The following is a 21227-nucleotide window of genomic DNA, read 5'->3' as shown; positions in this document are numbered from 1 at the left end:
GAGGCAGAGCTTTGTGCAGTAGCTCTGCCTCGGCTCCAGTCTATCTTCGCCTCTCCCTGCCCCTCTGTCTTCTTTCACTGAGAGGTGTGGGGAGAGGCAGAGATCCGCAGCAATTGATGCGAGCAGAGGTAGAGCTACAGCACAAAGCTCTGCCTCCCCCGGGCAGCAAAATCCATGACCTGAAAAGTCGTGGAATTTTTTGTCCCGGGATTTGGGGGGGGGGGGGGGGGGGGAGAATATCTTGTTCTGCCCTTGGGATGCAGCTCATCAGCTACAGTGTTAATGCTGAACAGGACTGTGCCGTAAAAAGAGGTATTTAGGCTTCAGACTCTCTTTAAGTTTTTACTGGTTTTGCTCAATGACACATTAACCACTTTCGGATTTGTGGTACGAATATACACGCCCCTGTTAAATTCATCAGCAGATCAGGGGGCGTGTATATACGCTCCGCTCTGTTTATGTCCTCTGTGCGCGATCGTGGGCGCGCATGCGTGCGCACCCGTGGCCGTCCTGCCGCTCGGCTGTTTGAGAACGGGAACTAAGTTCCCTACAGCCGCTACTGTGCCCCAGTATAGAATGATCACTGCCAAAGGCAATGGCAGTGATCGTAAACATAAATCCATAAAAAGTAAACATGCTCTCTGTCAGGGGGAGATCGCGGGCACGATCATGCATACGCATGCACCTGCCGGTCTCTGATTGGCTGTGGTTGTTGAGAGCAGGGCTGTGGAGTTGGAGTCGGGCAATTTTGGGTGCCTGGAGTCGGAGTCGGGAAAAAATGCACCGACTCCTAATGAATTTGTAACTGTAATTAAAATAGAAAATATGATAAAATGTTCTATTTCTCAGATAATGGTCATTAAAAATAATGTATATATACAGTATATATACAGTAATAGCTGTGCTTAGTCCACAAAAATGAAATAAACCAATCAAAATTAGTTACTTGTGCTGCTTCAATAAAGCAGTCCCCGTATTTTTAAGGTCAGATTGTGACTGTATATATGATGTGTACACAGGAATCTCTTATATATACTAAATAACATCTATGCTGTAAGAATAAAGCTTGATGTGTAGCTATGTCACTAACAGAGATGGTCAACGAGATGGAAATAATTCTGCATTGATGCTGATTTATGCAAATGTATGCACTCCCTTTGCTGATGAAATACAATAATTTGATATGTTATTAAAATTTGGTTTGGTGATTACAAATTAAAGGGTAACAGACGGATGAAAAGTAAAGTTTTATACATACCTGGGGCTTCCTCCAGCCCCCTTCAGGCTAATCAGTCCCTCACTGTCCTCCACCACCCGGATCTTCTGCTATGAGTCCTGGTAATTCAGCCAGTCAGCGCTGTCCGGCCGCATGCCACTCCCACAGCCAGGAACATTCTGCACCTGCGCAATAGTGCTGCACAGGTGTAGTATGCTCCTGGCGGCGAAGTGTGTGCATGCGCACTACGCTTGACTGGCTCAAGTACCTGGACTCATAGCAGAAGATCCAGGTGGTGGAGGAGGACAACGAGGGACTGATTATCCTGAAGGCGGCTGGAGGAAGCCCCAGGTATGTATAAAACTTTAATTTCATCTGTCTCAGGTTTACTTTGTTACACAGTAGTACTATACTCTACATATGCACTCCCCACAGAGCTGCAGGGAATCCACTGAGAATGCTGTGCACATTGAACACAGAGGTGTTGTCTGTTTACAATCTCCTCACATTCTTACATGCACCCATACTTGATAGATGTTCTTTGTTCCGGTTGTACCTTTTACAAGTACTCTTACCAAGGACTAGTTTTTATCCTTCTCACTTCATTTGTCTTGTAAAATTCCTAAGCGTTGGCAGTTAAGAGACGAATTTCATGTTACATACTTTTAATCAACAAAATTGTAATATGCAAATTAGAGGAGTCAGAGTCGGTGGAATCCTAAACTGAGGAGTCGGAGTCGGTGGATTTTTGGACCGACTCCACAGCCCTGGTTGAGAGGGAACTCGTATTCCCTTAAAGGGAAGGTTCAGGGAGGGGATTAAAAAAATAAAAATAAATTTCCACTTACCTGGGGCTTCCTCCAGCCTGTGGCAGGCAGGATGTGCCCTCGCCGCCGCTCCGCAGGCTCCCGGTGGTCTCTGGTACCCGACCTGGCCAGGCCGGCTGCCAGGTCGGGCTTTTCTGCGCTCCATTTCCTGGCACTTCTGCGACCCACGCCGGCGCGCTGACGTCATCGGACGTCCGCCGGGCTGTACTGCGCAGGCGCAGTAGTTCTGCGCATGCGCAGTACAGCCTGGCGGACATCCGATGACGTCAGCGCGCCGGCGTGGGACGCAGAAGTGCCAGGAAATGGAGCGCAGAAAAGCCCGACCTGGCAGCCGGTCGGGTCGGGCACCGGAGACCACCGGGAGCCTGCGGAGTGGCGGCGAGGGCACCTCCTACCTGCCACGGGCTGGAGGAAGCCCCAGGTAAGTGGAAATTTTATTTTTTTAATCCCCTCCCTGAACTTTCCCTTTAAGCCATGAATGATTGCTGCCATAGCTAATGGCAGTGATCATTCATAAAAAGTTTGTAAACATGTTACAAACTATCTCTTGCTGTAACAGTTACTGAGATCACTTGTGAGAGAGATCTCAGATAACTTGTCCTGTAAGAGATTGAGGTTGGCAACAATTTCTATAAACTATACCCCTGATCTGCCCATTAACCCCTTCCCTCCCTTGTCACTCCAAGTTTGGGTGTACACTGTAGTGGTATATTTTTATAGATAGATCGATAGACAGGTGTGTGTATATGTATGTATGTGTATCTATCTATATCTATATATATCTATATATCTATATATATATCTATATACAGGATCTTCTCAAAAAATTAGCATATTGTGATAAAGTTCATTATTTTCTGTAATGTACTGATAAACTTTAGACTTTCATATATTTTAGATTCATTACACACAACTGAAGTAGTTCAAAGCATTTTATTGTTTTAATATTGATGATTTTGGCATACAGCTCATAAAAACCCAAAATTCCTATCTCAAAAAATTAGCATATCATGAAAAGGTTCTCTAAACGAGCTATGAACCTAATCATCTGAATCAACTAATTAACTCTAAACACCTGCAAAAGATTCCTGAGGTTTTTAAAAACTCCCAGCCTGGTTCATTACTCAAAACCGCAATCATGGGTAAGACTGCCGACCTGACTGCTGTCCAGAAGGCCATCATTGACACCCTCAAGCAAGAGGGTAAGACACAGAAAGAAATTTCTGAACGAATAGGCTGTTCCCAGAGTGCTGTATCAAGGCACCTCAGTGGGAAGTCTGTGGGAAGGAAAAAGTGTGGCAGAAAACGTTGCACAACGAGAAGAGGTGACCGGACTCTAAGGAAGATTGTAGAGATCGACCGACTCCAGACCTTGGGGACCTGTGGAAGTAGTGGACTGAGTCTGGAGTAGAAACATCCAGAGCCACCGTGTACAGGCATGTACAGGAAATGGGCTACAGGTGCCGCATCCCCCAGATAAAGCCACTTTTGAACCAGAAACAGCGGCAGAAACGCCTGACCTGTACTTGACACTGGACTTCAGGCATTTTGGCATTTCCCTCTCCCCAGTCTTTCTCCAGACTCTGGCACCTTGATTTCCGAATGACGTGCAAATGTTGCTTTCATCTGAAAAAAGTACTTTGGACCACTGAGCAACAGTCCAGTGCTGCTTCTCTGTAGCCCAGGTCAGGCACTTCTGCCGCTGTTTCTGGTTCAAAAGTGGCTTGACCTGGGGAATGTGGCACCTGTAGCCCATTTCCTGCACACACCTGTATACCGTGGCTCTGGATGTTTCTACTCCAGACTCAGTCCACTGCTTCCGCAGGTCCCCCAAGGTCTGTAATCGGTCCTTCTCTACAATCTTCCTCAGGATCCGGTCACCTCTTCTCGTTGTGCAGCATTTTCTGCCACACTTTTTCCTTCCCACAGACTTCCCACTGAGGTGCCTTGATACAGCACTCTGGGAACAGCCTATTCGTTCAGAAATTTCTTTCTGTGTCTTACCCTCTTGCTTGAGAGTGTCAATGATGGCCTTCTGGACAGCAGTCAGGTCGGCAGTCTTACACATGATTGCGGTTTTGAGTAATGAACCAGGCTGGGAGTTTTAAAAGCCTCAGGAATCTTTTGCAGGTGTTTAGAGTTAATTAGTTGATTCAGATGATTAGGTTAATAGCTCGTTTAGAGAACCTTTTTGTGATATGCTAATTTTTTGAGATAGGAATTTTCGGTTTTCATGAGCTGTATGCCAAAATCATCAATATTAAAACAATAAATGGCTTTGACCTACTTCACTTGTGTGTAATGAATCTAAAATATATGAAAGTCTAATGTTTATCAGTACATTACAAAAAATAATGAACTTTATCACAATATGCTAATTTTTTGAGAAGATCCTGTATATATATAGATAGATAGATAGATAGATAGATAGATAGATAGATAGATAGATAGATAGATAGATAGATAGATAGATAGATAGATAGATAGATAGAGATATAGAGATATAGAGATATAGAGATATAGAGATATAGAGATATAGAGATATAGAGATATAGAGATATATAGATATAGATATAGATATAGATATAGATATAGATATATAGATATAGATATAGATATATAGATATATAGATATATAGATATATATATTATGTTCGCTTGGTAAAGATGGCAAATAGGCTTTATACAGCAGCACAGGCAGCCGCCATGCTGCGAGATGACAGCAGCAGCAGCAGCGAAGGGGAAGAAATTGAGGAGTCAGATAGTGACTGGCTGCCTTCAGCGGACACTGACTCTCTTTCAGAGAGCGGCTCAGAATCTGACATCTGAGTCTGGTGATGAGCAACCAACATCCTGGCGTGCCATCAGAGAGGAGAGGAGAAATATGATAGTGACACCGACACTGCACCAGAAGGGGAATCAGAAGGGGAGTCGCCAGTAGCTACCATCAGCCATAAGAACGTCAGAGGGCTGCCAGGCCAAGGCAGAGCATGCCAGCGAGGGCAGCATAGCTACCCTATGAGCTCAGTCACCCCCAGTGGTCACCCTCTAATATGGAGGTCCCTACTATCCCTCCCTTTACAGCCAGGAGTGGAATTCTAGTGGACACTGCCAATATGCAGCCAATAGATTTTTTGAGTCTGTTCATGCCAGAGACCTTCCTTCACTATATTTGCGAACAGACAAATATATACGCCCACCAAAGCATTGTGGAAAATCCCACCTCAGATTTTGCAGCAAACTGGATACCCACAAGTATCCCTGAGCTAAAGGTCTTCTTGGGCTTGACCTTCAACATGGGCCTTTGTCATAAACCAGAGCTACACCACTACTGGTCCAAAGACCCTATTCACTGTATGCCCATTTATTCCGCCACCATGCCTAGACGCCGGTACCAAATGTTGCTTACCTGCATGCACTTCAACAATGCAGAGCAACTCCCCCCTGACGACCCAGCCTATGACCGGCTATTCAAATTGCGGCCCCTCGTCAATCATTTTAATAAGACCTTCCAGGAGACCTATATACCATCACAACAAATCGCAATAGATGAGTCAGTAGTCCCATTCCATGGAAGACTAGGGATCAAGCAATACATACTCAGCAAGCGGTCACGTTATGGAGTGAAGCTCTACAAGCTGTGTGAGAGCTGGAGTGGATACACCTTTTCATTTAAGATCTATGAAGGAAAGGACAGCCTGATCGAGCCAGCTGGATGCCCTCCCTACATGGGTACTAGTGAAAGAATTGTCTTCGACTTGCTGAACCCTCTACTCCATCAAGGGTACCACCTGTACGTGGACAATTTTTACAGCAGCGTCCCTTTATTTAAATAAATTTATTTTCTGATCAGGCACCAGCCTGCGGGACTGTTAGTGCCAACAGGAAAGGCCTGCCACCGCAGGTCCTGAATAAAAAGTTAGCAAGTGGGGAGATCTACAGCAACCGGAATAATGAACTGCTGGCCCTAAAATTTAAGGACAAAAGGGATGTCTACATTTTTACCACAATCCACTCCGAGGCTACGACACCAGTCGTGTCTCGTAGAGTGACCATCAATAAACCAGTGGCTATTGTGGACTACAACAGATTCATAGGGGCAGTAGATTTGGCCGACCAGGTGCTTGCTCCACACAGGATTGACAGAAAAAGGAAGGCCTGGTATAAAAAAGTGGCACTGTATCTGATGCAGGTTTCCATCCATGATGCCTTTATCATCTACAAGAAAGCAGGCAACGGGAGCACTTTCCTCAAATTTCAGGAGCAGGTGATAACATCACTCATATTCCAGTCTGGACAACCTGCCATGAACCCAGACCTACTCGTTTCTGAAGATGTGATCTGACTTCACGCAAGGCATTTTCCTGCCCTACTTCCCCCATTACATCAAAGCAGCATCCACAAAAACGATGCAAAGTTTGCAGCAGAAATGGAGCAAGAAAGGACACAAGATGCCATTGTCCTCAGTGTCCATCAAAAGCAGCATTGTGCCTTGTTCCCTGCTTTGAAGTGTATCATACAGTCTTCCGCAATTAGATATTTTTTTGTTGTTGTTGTTTTTTTCTTAACTCTGTTAGGTGTGGTTCACACTGCAATATTTTTTTCAAGTGTTGGTTGAAAAGCTGAGTGATTTGAAAAGCTCTTGCTAATGCATTGCTAGGAATGATTTTTATAAAATTACACTGCTCAAGTGAGAACACACAAACACCGTCCTCCGTCTTCTGTACCGGGTCCTGTTAGTTCAGCCAGTCACGGCCAGTCTGCACAGGAGAAGAGCTGTGGCTACCAACCGCCTTCTGACCACTGGCATGGCTACCAACCGCCTTCTGACCACTGGCATGGCTACCAACCGCCTTCTGACCACTGGCATGGCTACCAACCGCCTTCTGACCACTGGCATGGCTACCAACCGCCTTCTGACCACTGGCATGGCTACCAACCGCCTTCTGACCACTGGCATGGCTACCAACCGCCTTCTGACCACTGGCATGGCTACCAACCACCTTCTGACCACTGGCATGGCTACCAACCACCTTCTGACTTCTGACATGGCTACCAACCACCTTCTGACCTCTGACATGGCTGCCGAACACCCTCTGATCTCAAACCATCTTCTGGCTTCCATGTGTCAACAGCTTCTTCAATGGTGAGTACCACTGTGTTTGTTTTTATGTTTAGAGACCTTGCTGTACTCCCATGTAGTATGAGAGCTTGCCCACACAATCTGTTAGCCCTCATACTATATGGATGTGGTAAAATTGACCATTCATTGGCCAAACAAAATTTAATGTTCAATTTAATTCTGACTGTTTGACTATGTATATGGTATATCATTTTAACCCGTGACAAGCAAGAGAATAGAATTTGGGATGTATTATTGATGAGGCCTATGTTATATGCATTTTTTTTTTTTTTTTTTTTGCGCCAAAGTGAAAACTGTAAAAAAAAAATAGCATTTTCAAAGTTATGGTGCAATTTCAACGAAACCAGATTTGTCAAACTGTTACACAATATGTACTGTATATCTGAGTAGGCCTGGGTCTCTAGTTTTCAGAATGGTGACATTTGTGACCTGTATAGAATGTTCTGAGACTCCAGGGGCTTTGCAAAGAAAGAAAGACTATTACTTTTGATGCAAAAAAATGGCCTTGAAAAGTCCAATGTTGCTACTTGTAGTTAAGTGTGCCGTGTGCCCAAGAAGTTATCGGACTATGTATATGATATATCATTTTAACCTGGACAAGCAAGAGAATAGAATTTGGGGTGTATTCTTGTTGAGGCCTATGTTATATGCATTTTTTTTTTTTTTTTTTTTTTTTTTTTTTTTTGCGCGCCGAAGTGAAAACTGTTAAATAGCATTTTCAAAGTTATGGTGCATTTTTAGCAAAAACGACTTGTCCAAATGTTACACAATATTTTTATATCTGAGTAGGTCTGGGTTTCTAGTTTTCAGAATGGTGACAATTGTGATCTGCATTGAATGTTCTGAGACTCCAGGGGCTTTGCTAAGAAAGAAAGACTGTATTACTTTTGGTGTAAAAAATGGCCTTGAAAAATCTAATGGTGCTGCTTGTGGTTAACAATCTGCTGTGTGCACTAAAAGCTATCTGATTATGTATATAGGGTATCATTTTAACCGTGATAAACAGAATATAATTTGGGATATATTACGGCTGAGGCATATGTCATGTGAATTCTTTTTAGTCACAAACTGAATCAAAAGTCATAATTGTTGTTTTCCTATACTGTCTTCCAAAATAAAATACTTGTAAAAAAAAAAAAAAAAAAAAAAAAAAGTGACAGAATTGAAAAGAGAATACCAAAAAGTTACCTCAGGGACTCTGCTTTATAAATATATATGCCATGAGGGTGTATTACTGTTAACTTTGCAAATAAGAGCTTGTAATAACTGATAGAGTACAATGAGAAAACAAAAAACACAAAATGGAAAAATACATCTTAATTTCCAAATAATATATTGTTGCCATACATTGTACTAGGAACATAATTTAAATGTTGGGAGAACCAGAACAAATTAGCAAATTAAATGTGTGGGTTTTACCTATGGCACAGTCGTAGTAGCCGGCACCATCAATTTAATAGCTCTTTTATTGCTTAAAAAGACACATGATAAGAAAACAGCGGCGACGTTTCAGAGCAAACCTCCTTTCTCAAGCTCTATCAGTGTCTAAATCGTATACACATTTCACTTCCTTTTATATACAACAAGATGGAGTAATAGCCTATCACGCATCAGGGCCATGATGTGGCGACCAATCCCCGTCCGCCTTACCTTGCAGACCTGATGGGGAACTTATTTTCTTTCATCCTGACATGCGTACAGGTGGACGCGTCATCCTACGCAAGCGGGGCGGGACGGCGCAACCCATCTCCGAGACCATCAGAACGCCGACCAATTATTATTAGGATTATTAGGAACACCTGTTCAATTTCTCGTTAATGCAATTATCTAATCAACCAATCACATGGCAGTTGCTTCAATGCATTTAGGGTTGTGGTCCTGGTCAAGACAATCTCCTGAACTCCAAACTGAATGTCAGAATGGGAAGAAAGGCGATTTAAGCAATTTTGAGTGTGGAATGGTTGTTGGTGCCAGATGGGCCGGTGAAGCGCGTGCAAAATCTTGTGAATGTGAGGAGGTAATTTTAGAGGAGGCCAAAAGAAGACCATGTGCAGATCTGAGCTTGCGAGTGGGTTGGTATCTGGAAATTAGTGAGTATGTGTACCGGGGAGTGAAATTGTGGAGAACTTCAATTATAACCAATGCGACCTTCGCATATAACTTATCCGAATTAAGTAAAAAAGGCTCTCCAACATTGCGTACTATAAAAGTGTGATGCAAGTAATCATCTTAATAACTTTGGATGGCCTATATAAACACAGAAAATCTCTTAAAACGAGCGGGGCCGCACAACCACTGTGGAGCGCATACGCTTCCGTGCAGAAGCCGGAAGTTACTGCCTGTGGTGGCAAGCGGCGCGGAGTTGAACTTTGGATGGTAGGTAATGAGTGCATATGTATTTTATTATATAAAGGAAGACTAACCGCCCGCTATCAATACTAGGAATGATTACAGATATGCAAATTGTTCTAAGTTGATGCAAATTTATGCCAAAGTATGCAGCTTGGAAATGGAACAATCAATTTAAACCTGCGTTTAAATTGATTGGTCCATTTCCAAACTGCATATATTTGCAGAAAAATTTGCATAATTTCGAAACAATTTGCATCTCATTGAAAATCCCTACTCAATACCCCTGAAGACTGCAGAAGACCGAAACGGGTCGGGTTGAGAGCCGGCAATACCAGTACGCTGTGCCTTTGGTGAAATGTCTGAGTACCACTAAGGTGGGAAGCGGGGAAGCCAGTGGGTCCTATAGGAGATGGGACCCACAAAAGTGAGTGACTGTGGTGGTTTTTTTTTTTTTTTTTTCCTGTACAATTGTATTTTATATGTCTTATTAAAGTTGGATCGATACTTTTTGAAACTGTGGGAGTCCCCTGTTCTGCTTTTATCTCCATGATGTGAGTGCATAGAGAATCACTGTCAGAAGGAAAGGGGATCTCCCGGAAGCAGTGTGGAACTTCAGCGCAGCAGCCTGAACAGTCTCCCAGGAAATACTACACACAGTGGAGCACTCCTCCGCTGACCCAGCCCATGTATATTACTAAATAGGTTTTTATATGAAACGCTGAAAAAACTTTAAGCTATTCCCTTATATCACAACTAGTCAATCTAAACTGCCACATTGAATTCTATGTTCGTCTGAGTTGTTTATACCAGTTTAGTCTCTTTCCCTTATGGTTCTTCTTCCAAAGCCAGGAAGTCCTTCCGTTCTCAGTTGACAATTTTATATGTGTGCTATAGTTTAGCAGCCTCATACACAAAACACCCCATCGTGGACGATCACCTGAATGGCCCAGTGACAGGGAGCAGGGAAATCCCTGTTCTGGGCTATGGACCGCCCAGATGGCCACCCCTCTTTGATAACAACTGAAGCTCGGTGCATGTAGTTAGCATCCCATAGCCTATATTTCCCTCTACATGCTCCACCCCCCTCAAACATCTTTGCAGTGAATCAAGCCATAGGCCTCGAGTCTGCATAAAACTGGGGAGCAGGCCGGAAGGCTGTAAGTCAGTGAGGTGTGCGTCTCCCTGCTTTGATGTTTCTAGATCATTTAATCGAGTTGTAAAGGGCTATTTCCTGTTTTTTCTATAAGTTATCTTCCGTTGTCCCCATCTCTCCAGTCTATCTCTGTCTACTTTTCCCCCCTCCCCATCTTCCAAACAAAAAAAGGTGAACACCACTTCTATCTGATTAGTCTAGATGAACATGTGACAGTTTATATTATCATATTAGTACATTTTAAAGGAAATACACCTAGCAGGCGCGCACACACACACACACACACACACACACACACACACACACACACTCATATCCAAGGGGTCAGAAATAATCAGCAAAACCAAACCGTAAGCTCAGAACGTAAGTCATCGTATATTGTAGGCCTAGGCGGGTATCAGAGACAGTGGAGGAGTAATATGAGTAAACAAGAGTAACAGAGGCGCCAAAGTGGAATACAATAATTAAAATCAGTCTAAAAGGAGGGACATGGGTGGATTCACCTCCCTCAGGTATAATAATGACCAGGCCGAGTTTAGCCGTTAATTTCACAACTATATTTATTTCATAACAATCTGCAAAAATTGATGCAACGCGTTTCACGGGTCAACCTCCCGCTTCATCAGGCAATCGTAAAAGGAGAACACAGCTGAAGATCAGTGTCAGGTCAGAGCGCCTCTGACCTTGATATAGAGGCGCTCTGACCTGACACTGATCTTCAGCTGTGTTCTCCTTTTACGATTGCCTGATGAAGCGGGAGGTTGACCCGTGAAACGCGTTGCATCAATTTTTGGAGATTGTTATGAAATATAGTTGTGAAATTAACGGCTAAACTCGGCCTGGTCATTATTATACCTGAGGGAGGTGAATCCACCCATGTCCCTCCTTTTAGACTGATTTTAATTATTTTATCCTACTTTGGCGCCTCTGTTACTCTTGTTTACTCATATACTTGGTCCACCTTTGGTGGAGGGGTGTATCCCCAATTCTTTTTTTCCTGTCTATAGAGAGCGACTTTTTAGACCTGAGTGGGGTCAGATTATAATTCTCCCCACCTGCTATTCCAGTGGTCGCCTGTGTGGTGACCCGTGTTTGTGAGTATAACCTTAAAACACATATTCTCTTCATTAACATACTGCACCAGATTGGGCTCTCGGTTTTTCCTTGTCTCCAAAGCAGTGGAGGAGTAATGTTCTTCATTGAGATAAACAGTAAATCTGCCCGAGGCTAGTGCAAAACATGGGGATTCTCTCGTACAGGCATACATAATGCAACGCTTAGCCCAGTAGTTTGTGTCAAAGCATAATATCAGTTGCAGCTGCTGAGCAATGTTCCACATCGTGGAGCTTAAGTTTAGTCTGGTGCCATGTGTAGTAGGCAGATTTCATATATGCACTTGTATCACAACAGCCTCCTACATTTATGTAAAAAAAATTTAAGATTATGGGGTTTCCACAAACACGAGCCTGGGTCACTGTAGTGGCGTGCAGCCTATGGGATGTAGTAGTCATCAAAAACCATCTGAAAAAACCATAGCGATCAGGGGAAATTTTTTTTAACTGGGGTCACGTCGTGAAAACAAAGGTAGACCGAGCATCTACCTCCAGGTGTTGGCTCACCCAGAACAGCTCTGGAATCTGGTCAGCTGAATTAAAGGGGAAACAACCTAGTATTCAGTCATCTCCGTTGCCTATCTCCAGCTCTAGAGCTTCGTACTCATTGGGGGAGACCCACAAACAGCTTATCTGGTTGCCAGTCTGGTAAATCACCTACTGGGATCTCTGGCTTTAAATAAATCCAGTAATCCTATTGGATCTTTTAGAGTATATGTCTTAACGTCTCTGGTGATCTGGAGCTGGAAGGGGAATCCCCACTTGTAGGTGACTCCTATGTCTTGTAAAACTTTCAGGAGTGGCTGGAGAGCCTTGCGTTGGGCCAATGTGCTAGGGGCCAGGTCTTGAAAAAGCATCAGTTGGTGGCCTGCATTATGGCTTCTTTTGTGGGGAAGTAGTGGAGCCGGCAAATGACTTCTTGCATGGCTCAACCGCAGCAGGTTGCAGCCGCAGGGCCCTGTGGACTCTGTCAAATTTCAGTTGTTTGTCCCCTGGTTGCTGTAGTATGCAATTCACATTTTTAACAAAAAAGGCTTGTGGTGTGGTTAATGTAGGCCAAGCTGATTTCCTGATTACATTTTTAGATAGTTTGGATAAAAAAAGAGCAAACGGAGTAATCATAATAGGAGACTGGCCTTGATTCATAAAAGGATGTGCGATAAAGAAAATTTGGACGTTAAAAAATCACATTTGGTATTTAAGACCTTTTTTTGTGTGTGCTAATGCATAAAAATTTTCACAGGTGTGGTAGAAGTTCGGTAATTTACTGAAGCCCATTGACAAAAACCTGTTCGGTAACATTGTGGAGCTGTCTCTGTTTTGTTACAAGCTGTTCCCCGCAGTGAGGGCATTATAATACTAACATGTATCCCAACATCCCTTTAGAATATGTTTGTTATACTGCCTCTGCTCACTCTGAATCTGTCTATTAGGGCCACTGAACACCAAAAAGCGCTAGCGTAATTGCAAACACTCATCGCTTTTGAAGTGTTTTTTTTTTCAGAGCGATTCTAGCTATGTGCCTAGTGATTTTCTAATCTTACCTAGCAAATTTTGGGGTTTTTTGATGTAGCGTTTATTTCTTGTTACAGTAGAGCTGGAACTGAACAGCTTCTGTAACAAAAACGTTTGGAAAATCGCTCTGATCTAGCACTTTTCAGAACGATTTTCCACTTTTCGATACTTAACATTGAGGCTGAATCACTTCAGAAATCAGTAGAAATGCTGCAGGACTTGGGGGGGGGGAAAAAATCACATCGCTCTGGAGTGATCCATCCCACTCGAATACATTAGCTAAGCGCTTTTTAAAGCGCTAGCATTTTTTAAAAGTGCTCAGATGCACTCTTGGTGTGCACCAGCCCTTAGTCTAGCTTAACATTTTATTTAATTGCCACAGCTTGCAAGAACTTCCAGGAGACATTATCTATGCCCTGCTTAGGTGATATCCCCACTAGCTCCTCCACATCTTCAAAAAGGAACCTGAGGTCCAAAAAAAAAACCCTTATGATATAATGAATTGTATGTGTAGTACAGATAATTAATAGAACATTAGTAGCAAAGAAAGTCTTATATTTTTATTTTCAGTTATATAGCTCAGAGGAGCTCATTTGCATAGATGGCAAGTGAAGTTTTTTAAAGGCAGCCATACACTAGTCGATTGCCACCAGATCGACCAACAGATAGATCCCTCTCTGATCGAATCAGATCAGAGAGGGATCTAATGGTTGCCCATACACTGCACATATATTTTGAATCGAGTTCAGCATGAAATCGATTTACAATATGTGGAGCTGCTGCCTGCCTCTGCTCTCCCCCGCTGCTGCGGCTGGCCTCCTTCATCTTCACTTCCTATACCGTCCTGCGAGAAGGGGAAGTTAAAACAATAGAGCGCCCTCTACTGTTTGAACTTCTTCTGGTCACAGGACGGGACAGGAAGTGACATAAGGATGGAGTAGGCCAGCCGGAGAAAGTGTCAGCACGGACCCAGGGACTCGCGCTGGCAGAACAGGTGAGATTATTGCTGCATTTACCCTTGCCTCGCTGTAATGAACGCCGCTAATGACTCTAACGACTCCGGACCTGCCGGGTTCGAGCAAAATGTTCCGTCTGGACAGATTGACAGAATCTATCGATTTCGGTAGGAAATCGGTTTGTGATGGCGTAATCTTTCACAGCAGATTTAATCACAGTGATCGAATCAGTGGTCTATCGGTGGGAAATCGAGTAAATGCATGGTCATCTTAACTCTTCCTGTACTGGAAACAATGAGATTCATATATTTGATTCTAATGTTCTATTTCTTAAAGAGAACCCGAGGTGTGTTTAAAGAATGTTATCTGCATACAGAGGCTGGATCTGCCTATACAGCCCAGCGTCTGTTGCTATCCCAAACCCCACTAAGGTCCCCCTGCACTCTGCAATCCCTCATAAATCACAGCCGTGCTGTGAGGCTGTGTTTACATCCGTAGTGTCAGTCTCAGCTGCTCCCCCGCCTCCTGCATAGCTCCGGTCCCTGCCCCCGTCCCTTCCCTCCAATCAGCAGGGAGGGAAGGGATGCAGGCGGGGACTGGAGTTCTGCAGGATGCGGGGAGAGCAGCAGACTGACACTATAGAGATAAAAACAGCCAGCTCTGACAAGCTGTTTGTCAGCAGCGTGGCTGTGATTTATGAGGGCTTGCAGAGTGCAGGGGGACCTTAGGGGGGTTTGGGATAGCAACAGAGGCTGGGCTGTATAGGCAGATCCAGCCTCTGTATGCAGATAATAATCTTCAAACCCACCTCGGGTTCTCTTTAAGGCTCGTACACACGGTCGTTTGGACGTTTGATGTCAAATCGGCCGTGTGTACGGTCGGTCGTTGAGCTGATAAGACTGGATTTGAATGATCCACCAAGTGTACAAGCCTTTAGCTGTGCTACACATACAATTCATTATATCAAAAGTTTATTTTCACTTCAGATTCCCTTTAAAGAGACTCTGTAACAAAATGTTCCACCTTATTTCTTCTATCTATAAGTTCCTATACCTGTTCTAATGTGATCTGTCTTTCTGCAGCCTTTCCTAGTTGCACGGTGGCTGTATTATCTCTGTTATATAATCTAATCTTTCCTTTGTCAGCTTTGTCGGGCTCAGGCAGGAATGTGCTACTCTGCTTGTGATGGGCAGAAGCTATACACACCCTCTCTATATGAGTCATAGACTGAGCTTCTCTCAGCCTATCACATGCTGGTTAGCAGCCGTGTTTTTTGTTTGTAAACACTGCCTAAAACTGGCAATTACAAGCCAGGATTGCAGCAGGGAGTGGCAGAAACGGCACAGAGGGGCCCAGGAGAACATAATGAATAGAATGGTATGCTTTTTATTGTAAGAATTTTAGAGTACATATTCTCTTTAAAATGCAGGTATTACCTAAAGTCTTACACGTGTTCCAAACTACACAAAACACAAAATATATATATATATATATATATATATATATATATATATATATATATATATATATATATATATATATATATATATATATATATATATATATATATATATATATATATATATATATATATAATATATATTCTATCTATTCCTTTTTAGAACTCCACAAAAGAGAATCTAAATTCTTTTGGAAAGAGGAGTCATAAAGTGTCCTTTTTAAGACAATAACTATACCTAAATCTAAAGGTGGACTCGGAATTCCCACGCTTTTCAAACCTACTATCATGTCTGCATCCTAGACACTGCTAAACAATGCTGGGCACCAACAAAGCAGAATTTATGGTTGGATATTGAAAGAGAAATAATGGGAATAGACCTCAAGCTCCGACTCTCGTGCTTCTTCATAAACCATACCCAAAACCACACCCAAAACCACAATTTCCCCCCCCCCCCCCCCCCGTCCCTTTGTGCCACCAAAACCTCCCTCCAAACTCAAGAGATTGTAGCGGTAAAACTCCCTGTTCTTGCCCCTCAAAACCTATCCCCTGACCTTTCTTTGAACTCTTAGATCAAGAAAGGAATATTATACATTAATGACTTGATTGCACATGATTCCATTAAGCCCTACCCAAGCCTAGTGCATCAATATCTGCTCTCCTCCTCTGACATTTTTACATACATGAGACTTTCACATATCATTAAAAAGGAAATTAAAAGCCCTATATTTTCCAAACTCCCTTAACCCCCACTTAACCGCTACATTTGCCTTTAAAAAAAGGTAATATCTTGGTGGTACAATTATCTAGCTACTGCTAAAACACCCAACTCTCACCAAAACAAATGGTGCATATAGACCTGCATATATCCATTACTCATTCTGACATCATAAAAACTTCACAACTGCTCACCAAACCTTCCTCATGCTCGACCCACTCAGAAACCTTCCAAAAAGACTCCGCTGGTTTTTCTTTGCATACAAGCTATCCCTTTTCAGCACCTCTAATAAACCCAAACTGTTGGAAATGCAACGTTACCACATTTTTCACTGGGAAAATGTAAACTGCATCCATTCTTATGCTCTTAATGCTAGGTTTCTCAAACGTCGCACAGTTGGTCTCTGGGTGACTGAGATCAATATTTAGGAAAGTTAGTGGAGCCTACAACAGCCAATCAGAATTCACCTATTGATTTTCAAGCGGAATATTTAAATTGCACTGTCAAACGGCCCAATTTGTTTCTTTTCAATGGGAAAATTTAAATTATTGATGCCAAGGACCACAAAGCTCACAAACTTTGCTTTGAGTAACTGTGTGTCGAGGTTAGAAAAAGTGGACAGAGATGACAACAACCAAATACAAGCTCGGGCAACACAAGTGTCATCAGCTATTTGTAATAAAGGAAGAATCCTCTCATTCTCCTGCAGAGTACCTACACATCACAAGCCCCATCTAAACCATACAGTTTTTTTTGTCAGATTCTATTGATTGATTTGATTCAATACGACATGTCCGATCGGGATTCAATTCCATTCAAGTTACCATTGTTTTGCAATGGCAAATAGAATCGAATCCAGATCGGACATGTCGGATTGAATCAAATCAGTGAATCGAATCGGACAAAAAAATTGTATGGTGTAGATGGGGCTTTACATTTACCCACTGTTAGATTGCCTAGGGCCCGATGTTCTTTGTTCCTATTTGTACCCTCTTCCTACCTAGGGCTAGCATTGGAAGTGATGAAATTCCTTTTATGTTACATACTTTAAATCAACGAGATTGCTATATGTAAGTTGAAGGAGTCAGTGGTATCATAAACTGAGGAATTAGAGTAGGACTAAGAAGATTTTTGTGGCAACTCCACAGCCCTGCAGATAAGTGTGGTAAAAGATTGTACAGTCAAGAATGTATGGTACAATAACCTCAATAAAATACACTGGCATAGTTGTACCCCACATAAATATACAGGGAAAATAAATAAAAAAAAGAAATAAAAGTGTGTATGTATATATGTATGTATGCGCGTAACAAGGCTTTTTTTTTTTTTTAATTATAAGAGCTGCATCAGTTTATATTCTTCGAAAATAAAAATTCTCTTCAGTTGCAGTTGTGAAATGTAGACAAGTTCAGATTCAGTTCACAGAACCTCTGTAACTTGTCTACATTTCACGACTGCAGTCGAGGAGAACTTGTATTTTTGAAGAATAAAAACTGATGCTGTTCCTATAAAAACTGTATGGTGTTCTCGGAGTCCCTTTAAAAGTACTGGAACGTTATTTTAAATAAAAGATACAAATTATCTCCTAGGAGAAAACTGGTGAAAAAGTGAATTGCATATGGTCCTTAGTGTGAGAAGAAAAGAACACGGGCTAGTTCTATGTAGGCGTGGGACTGTACATGCATGTTTATATTATGTCAGTTCAGATATCCTTTAACGATTAACCTGCTAAAATCCAACAGCCTATAAATATTAGACTTGTTATGATTGTATCTTGAAATTCAAATTTTTGCTTGGTTTCCATTAGGCCCTGTCCGTGGTATTGACTTTCACAAGCAGCAGCCTCTCTTTGTGTCTGGAGGAGATGACTACAAAATTAAGGTCAGTATATTCTTGTTTGGCTACTTCAAATGTTTGACTGCATAAGGGAGGTTCGTAATGGTGCCCCCCCCCCCCCCCCCTGGGGGTGCCAGAGGTCTGGGAGAGCACCATTACTTGAAAGCCGACTGCAGCTTCTGTGGGTAATTTCTGGTGGGGGTCACATCTCCAAGCTGTAATGCATGCTTGGAGATGTTGTCTGGGAGATGGGAGTTTAGTACTTTCCAAGGCGGATCAAGAGTCCTGAATGGGCTGGGGGCCAGTGAAGCAGCATCCCATAGGTAAGTGCTCCCCCATTACCCCCAGCTGCACACTCGCTGTTCACTGGAAATCAGTTGTATGCTTTTATGTAGCTTATGTGCATAGTTTTTACTGTAACTCCAGTCAAAGCTTTTTGTGTTGGATATATTGTAGAAGGAATTTGTTAAAAATCTCTCCCATTTTTATGTCTGTGTCCACTCGACATTTTCTTTGTAACTGGAAAAGGTAATTGGAATAATCGTCCCAGTCTGAACACAGTAGTAAAAACTTAATGGTTTCAAAGTCCAGTTTGGTGCAGAAGCTGAGGATGAAATGACTGGGGGAAGAATCTTTGCAGGGATAAGGAACTGACTAATGAACTGAAGGCCAAGAGTTGTGTACAATAGATCATATTCAAAATGGGTGACTGTTAACCATGGCGCCCCACAGGCGTCATTACGGAGTCCACTACTGTTCAGTGTATTTATTAATTGATTTTGGACTGCAGCCTCTGGTCCCTTTTTAAGGTGATCAGGAGTTCAAAAGCTAATGAAATCTGTTTCTCAGCGAGGTACGGAACTCTGCTGTCTTTAGATTTCAACAGCAACTGGTCTGAGTGTATTAAGTGATAAAGATGCTAATCCTGCATTCAAAACTTTTTTTGCTGTTATGATTTGGAGTTATTACATACTTAAAGAGAAGCCGAGGTGTGTTTAAAGAATGTTATCTGCATACAGAGGCTGGATCTGCCTATACAGCCCAGCCTCTGTTGCTATCCCAAACCCCACTAAGGTCCCCCTGCACTCTGCAATCCCTCATAAATCACAGCCTTGCTGTGAGGCTGTGTTTACATCTGTAGTGTCAGTCTCAGATGCTCCCCCGCCTCCTGCATAGCTCCGGTCCCTGCCCCCATCCCTTCCCTCCAATCAGCAGGGAGGGAAGGGATGCAGGCGGGGACTGGAGTTCTGCAGGAGGCGGGGAGAGCAGCAGACTGACACTCAGAGGTGGGACAAGGTCCTCCAGCACCCAAGGCTGAGACACCAAAGTGCGCCCCTCCATCCCTGCCACCCCAGCCGTCACACACTGATTGCTATTAGACTGAGGTGCCACAGGGCCCACAACCTCCCCAACACCTTAATATCTAGTTACCTGGCTTGCAGTCACTGATATGTATCCCCATTTCTTATTTCTTTCTGCTTCAAACACAATTAGGAATGACAGCTGAATGAATTTTGCGCCCCCTCCTACACTGCGCCCTTAGGCTGGAGCCTCTCCAGCCTATGCCTCGGCCCGGCCCTGCTGACACTATAGAGATAAACACAGCCAGCTCTGACAAGCTGTTCGTCAGCAGCAGTGGCTGTGATTTATGAGGGATTGCAGAGTGCAGGGGGACCTAAGGGGGGTTTGGGATAGCAACAGAGGCTGGGCTGTATAGGCAGATCCAGCCTCTGTATGCAGATAATATTCTTCAAACCCACCTCGGGTTCTCTTTAAGAGGCACTGGCCCTTTAGTAGTCAGTGCCAAACAGTTGCATGCTGGGAGTTCTTTTTTTATCTATAATCTATTCCTCCTCTTCCATTTATTTCCCTGCCTGTCTGCTTATCTGAAACCTTATCCCCTGCTCACTTGTGTTTACAAGCAAGGCTGAGGTGACTCAGTGATTGGAGGGAAAAAAGAAAAAAAAGTGAAGGGCAGAAATGACATCAGGATTTAGCCTAAACTGTGGGCAAAAGACATGGCCCCCACCATGAACAGAATTCTCTTCATTTACTATATGAAATTCACTGAAATCAAAACATGGACAGTACAATACATGTTATAGAAGTAGATCAAGTATTTATCTACATATATTTTTTTTCTTTCCCTGGCATAGTATGGCTAATCCTACTGCTTTAAAGAGTAATTTTAACCAGGGATTTAACTTCATTCCAATCAGTAGCTGATGCTCCCTTTCCCACGAGAAATCTTTACCTTTTCTCAAATAGATCAGGTGGGTCTGTATGACTGATATTGTGGCTAAACCATGCCCATAGTATTATGTCATGATCAAGGTCCTGACAGTTTGCTGTCTGGGAACCTAGTTACATTGGCCTCAATTAACTAAGCAGTTTAGACTAGTCTACTTATGGGTTTTAGTCTATGGATGGTTTGGTCAGTTGCATCAAAGGGGAATTCACTATTACCAAATGTTTTAGACCTGGTCTAAACCTTTCGGTAATTAAGTTGGTAAAGCAGGGGAAATGATCAAAAGATGCAATTCACAAACAAGTAGCTAGGATTGACATCCTTCTACTCTGTTGAGCTCTCCTCTGCATATAATTAAACTCCTGCATAATTAATTCAAAAGGTTCCATTCTCGCATCTAAAATCCCTCACATAAGCACTTTACCCACAGAAATCAGCTGGTCTAATCTCTATCAGAAAAAGTGGGCGTGGTTACTCCTTGTTTGCCTTTGTGAATTGTGTAATTACTGAATGTTAGACCTGGTCTAAAAACAGATCTAAAACATTACACCAAACCATCAGTAGACTAAAACCCATCTGTAGACTAGTCTAAACTGCTTAGTGAATTGAGGCCATTGTGGAAAATGACAGCATTTTTCAACTGCAAAGCAAGCAAATCTCCTTCTGTGCATAGAACTCTCAGTAACGAATAT

At 42.8% G+C, this 21227-nt stretch overlaps 1 protein-coding gene across 1 annotated transcript in view; it reads left to right on the top strand.

Moving 5' to 3' along the window:
* Window positions 1–21227, top strand: part of COPA (COPI coat complex subunit alpha) — a 329230-nt gene that overhangs the window by 42862 nt on the left and 265141 nt on the right. Inside the window, exon 3 of the mRNA XM_068253599.1 lies at window positions 18259–18332. Within this exon, the coding sequence (XP_068109700.1) occupies window positions 18259–18332 (74 nt within the window). The remainder of the gene's footprint in view (window positions 1–18258; window positions 18333–21227) is intronic.

Source organism: Hyperolius riggenbachi, chromosome 9 (assembly GCF_040937935.1).
Source record: "Hyperolius riggenbachi isolate aHypRig1 chromosome 9, aHypRig1.pri, whole genome shotgun sequence".
Lineage (NCBI taxonomy): Eukaryota > Metazoa > Chordata > Amphibia > Anura > Hyperoliidae > Hyperolius > Hyperolius riggenbachi.
The sequence above is the reverse complement of the archived record's forward strand: the minus strand, read 5'-3'. Positions and strand labels throughout refer to the sequence as shown.